Source organism: Tyto alba, unplaced genomic scaffold (assembly GCF_018691265.1).
Source record: "Tyto alba isolate M040663 unplaced genomic scaffold, T.alba_DEE_v4.0 Super-Scaffold_2, whole genome shotgun sequence".
Lineage (NCBI taxonomy): Eukaryota > Metazoa > Chordata > Aves > Strigiformes > Tytonidae > Tyto > Tyto alba.
Genome location: NW_024881282.1, coordinates 63636445 through 63643544, shown reverse-complemented (window position 1 = coordinate 63643544; position 7100 = coordinate 63636445). Strand labels below are relative to the sequence as shown.

The 7100-nt window shown below is 39.5% G+C and overlaps 1 protein-coding gene across 1 annotated transcript; it reads right to left on the bottom strand.

The window, feature by feature from the left end:
• Positions 1 to 1264: 1264 nt before the first annotated feature.
• On the bottom strand, positions 1265 to 6849 carry LSM8 (LSM8 homolog, U6 small nuclear RNA associated). Its single transcript, XM_033007292.2, has 4 exons — positions 6710 to 6849; positions 5607 to 5647; positions 4649 to 4776; positions 1265 to 1519 (listed from the first exon to the last, which is right to left on the bottom strand). The coding sequence occupies exons 1-4, from the start codon at positions 6738 to 6740 to the stop codon at positions 1429 to 1431; spliced, it is 291 nt and encodes a 96-aa protein (XP_032863183.1). The 5' UTR covers positions 6741 to 6849; the 3' UTR covers positions 1265 to 1428.
• Between the last annotated feature and the right edge of the window lie 251 nt (positions 6850 to 7100).

The window sequence follows — 7100 nt, the reverse complement described above, 5'->3', positions numbered from 1 at the left end:
CATCTCCTAGGAGACATGTGCTTTGCTACACCTCTGAAGTCAGTAGGAAACAGCAAGCAGAACCTTTCCCGCAGCCAGCTGGCACACACCGGCGGGCAAACCCCTGCTCAACACATAACAATGATCTGTGGTGCCCTTCTTCACTTCAGTCTTCTTTCGTACCTCCTCAGCATCTGAGGAGATAACATTTCCTCTCAGCAATTCAGCTCCACTTCATTTCCTCGATGTTTTACCTCTTTACTACTTTCAACAGTTTTGCCACACTGGCTGCAGTGTGGGTTCACCGACATACAGAGCCTTCACACTTGCTGAGCTTCCACCCTGACACTTCCTCCTCCTCCTCCTCAGACTGATATTCTCTAGCTCTCTTTTTTAGAATGACTAAACACTTTATGTCCACTTTCTGGTTTCAATCCCATTTATTTTTCCTACTTAAATTAATTTTATGAAAGTAAATTAATAATATATAAAAAAAAAAAAACTTTCCTTGATGACGTATTTTTTAGCTGGACTGAACTATAGGTTTGATTCGATAAAAATGCCGTTTCAGACTGGTTATAATTCAACTTCCTGCACCAAGTACTGTTTTCAAGTGCTTTTCCTCCACTCTATACTTACAGGGACCTAATTATCCCCTATAGATTAGAGATCCTATAGATTCACAATGCTATAATTTCATCTTCTATTAGGCCGTAGATTCAATTTCAAGAAACCCCTTCTGACTGGGTCTCCTGGGTCTCATTTATATAAATGAATATATTTGGTGTAGGTTCTGCCTTCCAGCTCAAAGCTTCTTCCATTAATTTGTCTGTGAGCATTAAGGCACTAAGAACAACTCCACCTCCAGTACAGTCTTGGGGACTAGAGAACAAAGTTAGAAAACAAGGTCTGATAAACAACAAAAACCCCTATTACATACATAAGTCATTAATTTGACTGTGAAAACTTTTAACATTCTTGCTTTCCAAAAAAAAAAAAAAAACCAAAAAACACCACAAAACCCAGTTTTCTACTTACAGCCAGAACTATGTTTAGAGATAGTTAAACTGACTGCTACACAATCCACCTCCAGATAATCCTGAGTTAACATAAAACGCCTCAGTTTACCTTTAAGAATGAGGCCTTATTTTAAAGAACAAGGTGTATATATACACAGTATCAGGACTATCACTGATATTGCTTGCATTTCCCAGTTTCCCAGTATGTATTTTACAGTGAAATTATGCAGCAGGAAACCCCAAAGGAAATTCAATATGAAAGCATCTTTAGTAAAACATAGAAACTTTAATTTACATGCAAAACTACAACATATTCATAATAAAAAACTGGTGACTAGACAAATTAAACACAATTTGTAAAAATCGTCCACATTGTTAAATAGGTCTGTACAACCAAAGATTTACAAAGTCCTTGTGCATTTTTATCTTTTCAATGCACAACTGAATTTAAAGGTTCTGCTCGAATATTCCCCAAGTCAAGAGCTGAATCTGTCTCTTCATCAATTTCACCGATGACAGCACTGCAATAAAAAACAGGTTAACATTTGTTGAAATCCCCTGGTGCAAATCTGGAAAGCGACAAAATTAACTTGCTACTGAAGACATCCCCCTCCCCCCCCCCTTTTTTTTTAATTGTAGAGTTCTATCCTTTGAACTTCAAATTATGATAGCTATAAGTAGTCTAAAAAAAGGTGGGTTTTTTTGTTTTTTTTTTAAGATACATGTTATAAGAACCAAATACCTACTGCTCTGATTTTGGCAGTAGGTTAGCCTCTGAAAAAAGAACTGGAAAGCTTTTAGAGAGAAAATAGCTTTTCAAGAGTAATGTCCAACTGTAGCAATTTTTAAGTGCAAGTGGCATCAGATAAGCAAGATGATTTCCTTCGACACAGCCTAGTAAAATGTTATTTACCCAAGGAAGGATATATAGTATTTCAACTACGCCATGTTAAGATTTACCTGGACTAAAACACTAGTGGACTCAGTAAAACTGCTTCAGAGTGAAAAGAAGGTTAAGGTAGTAGAAATCATAATAGCTCAGGATGGGAACTAACCCAGAGGGAACATAAGAACAGTCTAATTCATCTGGAATGCCCTTCTATTCACCACTTCAGAGACTTACGAGTTAGTGGCTGTACCCACAAAATTAATTAACAGCCATCAGAAACTACGTTATATTAAACCATCCAAAAGCTTTCTGAGTAAGTTTCTATTTTTGGTCTTTGCTACATCTTGCAGCAGCGAGTTCTACAATTAAATTCTACAGTGTGCAATGAAATATCTTTATGCATAACTTCTTGTTGGATTACCTTCCATTTTCAGTAAGAGAAAGAACTAGAAGCATTTAAATGAAGCCATTATCTTCCCATCTTCTAGTACTCCTGATTTCACAGCAATCAATAACCACTGTAACTGTGCTTTCTCCAAACTGAAGAGCACTTGCCTATTTAGCCTTTCCTTGACAGAAAATATTTCATACTTCTAGTTATTCTCACTTGCAGTCTTCATGCATTTTCATACTGCACCCCTCTGAAGACAGTGGTATACCAGGTGTTTATGCCACGACATATTTCTGCTGTTTTAGTTTTCTTCCTAATAATCCCTAATATTCTTTCTTCCCAGTGAATCAGTACTTACAGAAAAAATAGTCATTGACCAGGGTGAGACTGAGCTTAAGAGTAAGACATCCCAATACAGGTGTCTAGGTTCCCATGATGGTTAGTGGAAAACAAAGAGGAATTTAACTTGCCTTGAAACAGAAATCTGGTCAGCTGAGTAGCTTTATTAGTTCCATCACTGCCTAGAGCTTCACTATGTTGGGAGCTTAGGCAACACAAATGTAAACTGTGTGTGCCCACTGAATATTCAAGTACTGACCAGCATGAAACCTCACTTCAAATTTGAGTCCCTTCAGAAGTCCTGCATGAATAGAACTTGATCCTGGATACTCATTACTATTCCATTTATTAGCTTTTCCAAAGTGACACTTCAATTTAAAACATCATCTTAGATTAAAAACTGTCTATATCAAAGCGTAAATTTCTCTTTAATTCACATTGAGGAATGCAGCTTTTTCATCAGAGATCTCATTCTCCTAGATGCAAAAAGAACAAACAGTATCTGCCACTCCTGAAGTCTTTCGTAGGCTTTCTGCTTCCTGGGCAGCAAAACAAACACACATGTATTTAAGGGGTCTGGGTTTTTTAACCAGCTTTTCTTCACAATTTTTATTACAGTTTTACACGTAACTTTGTAGTATTAGTATCTCTTTTGGTTTTCCTAATTCATCACACACTTCTAAAATAGAAGTTGACTTTTTCCTTCTAACAACCTTTACTTGCTGTTGAATCATACTGAGTTTTTCTGATTGATGCTGCATATTCATTGCAAGCTTCTAGTGACACACACCATATTCATTGCAAGCTTCTAGTGACACACACTAGAATGCCCAGAAGCACTTTATCACTCAATTGTTTCTTTGTTTTATTTTTCAACAGCTTCTCTATTTTCTGAGAGTCCCCTACCTTGCAGTTACTGTTACTTAGCTGTTTCCTTTTTCTCCTTCCTATAAGGATGCTGAATTTTCAGCACATTGAGAGTTGTATGAATACAGAATTATTCCTTCTAACAAATACATTCCCAAGTCTGTTAAGGTTCCAAAAAAACAGAGTAAGTTTTTCAAAAGAATGTTTTTAGTATATTTGAGTAATGTGGCAGCCTGGTATGATGAAAAAGTGAAGTAGTAAACAACCATTTGGCTTTTTATACACATTTGTACCAGTAACTTTCCATTCAAATAGTAGAGTAGCATGCTCAGACCTTCCTTTGCACATCTGTCAATTTATTTTTGTTTAAAAGCTTAAGTCTAAAGCGACAGAAGCCTTCCAAAACAATCCACTTTCTCAATGGTAGTTCAGAATACTGCTGCAAAAGTCATCTTCCTAGCAGGGACATTTACCATGCCTTCTTTCCGCTTCTCTTGTAACCCTTCCATCTGTGTGGCACATCAGCTACTTTTCTCTGCATTTACTGAGCTTTTACTCTCATTTTGTCAGGGCATTTTACATCAAATATCAACTCATACATTTGACTTGTCACTACATTGGCTTCAACAGCTGTTACACTGTCAAGCCAGAACCTCCATGCACTTTCTAGATTATAAAGTGTTTTCTGTGAATACTTCATTTAAAAAAATCCTGTTAAAATTCAACTTTGTATACCAGATTGCTGACTTTTTGCACACAAGTTCTATATCATCTTTTGTTCATTCTTCTATCTTTCTCTCTCTAGATGGATCCTGCATTTCAGACTGGGATAAAGAACATCTACACAATGCCTAGACTCAAAAAAGGAAAATGTTGAGCTTTATAATGATCTTTCCTCAACTGCTATCAGTACTCGAGGTGGTTAATTTACAGCTCATTAAATCTAGACTAACAATATCTTAACATTACAATGCAATCAGTTCTGTAACAGAAGCATAGATAATTGGTATTTAATGTACCTCAGCTTTGACAGTACCATCAGTTCTACCAACAGATAAAAAGATGAAAAATGTCTGGGGCTATCAAGTTGTATACAGATACATTATATACACTCACACACAAAACTTTTATTAATTGGTTTAAACAAGAATATGCTATACTTACACATTATCACCTCTTACAATGTATAATCCCAGTACTACTTGCTCAACTCCTTGTGAAGAACTGAACACTCGTTCATGGCTTTCATCCAAAATCAAGTTAATGGTCTGATCAAAACCTTTGAGGGTTCCCTGAAAAAACACACAAAAATAAAGCAATTACATTTTTAATTTATTGCCTTTGCTTTCAAGGATATCCTAAATAAGGTGGCAATATTAAGGTACTAGAGAACAGGTGCTCTATTCAGGTTTTATTGTTAGGCTTAAACACAAACAGATGGAGAAATAAATTTGGTGAAGCTAGTATTTTTCTGTTAAAAGTACTGTTTTCTTTTTCCAGAGGCCACATAAAACTAAGTACAGCAGAAAGGTATAATCCTCATGCAGTGACCATACTATTAAACTCAAAACATGAAAGAATAAAAGAGGGAGAGAAATAACAGAAAAAAAAAATACAACAAAAAACAACACAAGTAATAAACCCAAAACATTTACAGTCCAATATGTAATAGTTTGCCAATCCTCAGCTTTTCAGGCTTAAACAGAATCCCACAGCAATTCTTCAGCAATTATCATCTGATGTTCTTCTATAACTATATACAAGAAATCGTTTTATCATGAAAAGTTGAAGAGCTTACCGAACAAAGAAGACATTTTAGATGGAAACCAAATTACTGAACACAAAAAGAAATGTGTTTTCTTATGCACCCCTATGGAAAAGGCCATTTGACAATGTTGTAGCATTTGCACACACAAGTTTATCAATGGACAAAGCTTACAGGCAAGAACCAGTAAGTGTTTAAATCATACAGTATAAAATAATGACCATAAGGCTTCAAAAAAAAAAAAAAAAGTTTGTAAAGGTATGACCATAAGTGATAATATCCTAGCACAGTTTCTTTATTGCCTTGATGGAAACTCTTCATGGGGAAAAGTAAGATGTTAAAATATACAAGTCTCACCACAATCATTCTCCCATCAGAAGTAATTACTGCAACAGTACCTGGTAGTTCATTAAGGAAATGTTTAAAGATATCTGAAATAGATCCATTAACATTTTCCAAAACATTCATAAATAAGTTTTAAGAGCCATTAAAGCCCATCAACATTTCTGTTTTCAAAATAAAAAGCAGCACAGTTGATAATACCATTTGACAACACAGTAGTATTAATGACAATCTGTGTTAGTTTTACTTTATTCAAATGTGGAAAGTCATACACTAACATGAACACCACTAAAAGCAGACTAAAGATTTGAGTTCATCTCTCCCCATTACTAACCGCACTACCTCAAAATTGAAACAATGCATAAACAGTTTTATAAACACTTCCAGCTTAAAAACAGCTTAGCAGTGGGGATTTCCAGATTGACGTTCTACATCTCACTCTGAAGGTTTAACTATCCCAATTTGATGATCACATATCCATCATCCTGAATGATTTTGGGTTAGCATCTGTTTGTGAATAAAATTGAAAATGCCCATAGGTTATTAGGAGTATGAAAAACTAATAAGGAAAGGGTTCCAAGAACACTAACTCACAGCTTTTAAGCAAATGATGTAAAGCTGATAACTAAGCTCATGTTAAGAGCCCATTATGAATCTCATTCCTCATCACAGATCAAGCAAGGTTCATGTCTGCAGCACCGGAGGCTACACGGGACGCTATTCTCTAGGTCTCCTGTAACCTCCGCTCCACCTACCAAGCTAGTCATGTAAAGAGAAAGCGACAGAGCCAAGCAGGAAGGACCCGAGCAGCGCCACCGCCCGCGGGAGTGGGATGCCGGAGGCGGGAGGCCGCGGCCGATACGCTTTGACAGCGGCCTGCCCAGGGCTGGGGATCTCTTCGCAGCCGGGCCCGGAGGTACCCGATGCCCGCAGCAGCTCCAGCACGCAACCCCGCGCCGTTCCGCGGCCACCAGCTCCCCGGGGCCTCGCACCGCCCGCCCTCAGCGGCGCCGGGCCCCCCGCAGACGGCCTCCCCTCACGCCCGCGGAGAAGAAGGCAGGCCCCTTCCCGCCATCCCTGGGGCTGCGCCGGGGCACCTCCGCCCGCCCGATGGATACGGTTGATGTAGTTCTCCAAAGCAGACGTCATGGCGACGGCTCTCGTGCTTCGACTCACACCGGCGCCGGCACCCACCTCCCGCGAGACGGCGACGACGGCGGCGGCGACGACGAGACTTCCGGCGCGCCGCTGACGCGCGGCCCGGACGCGCAGGAGCACAACGCCGCGGGGAGGCGGAGGGTGGGGGCAGTGGGTCGTGCCGATCCACGCGCTGCGCATGCGCAGCGGGGTTTCAAAAGGAGCGAGCGCGGCACACGAAGCTGGGGGGGCGGGTGGGGAGTGTCTTACGCAGAGGGCGGCAAGAAGGTGCGATTGGGCTATGCCAAGTAGAGATCGCCGGGGGGGAGGAGGGGAGTGTTTATTTTTCCCCCTCCGCGGCACATGGCACCG

Bases quoted from the DNA above. Each gene is read 5' to 3' on its own strand.
- LSM8 (XM_033007292.2), bottom strand. From the start codon at position 6,740: ATGACGTCTGCTTTGGAGAACTACATCAACC. The intron at 5,648-6,709 runs GTATCCATCGGG...ATGAACTACCAG, and splicing joins TTTGGAGAACTACATCAACC to GTACTGTTGCAGTAATTACT. The intron at 1,520-4,648 runs GTAAGTATAGCA...TTTTTATTGCAG, and splicing joins ATTGTAAGAGGTGATAATGT to TGCTGTCATCGGTGAAATTG.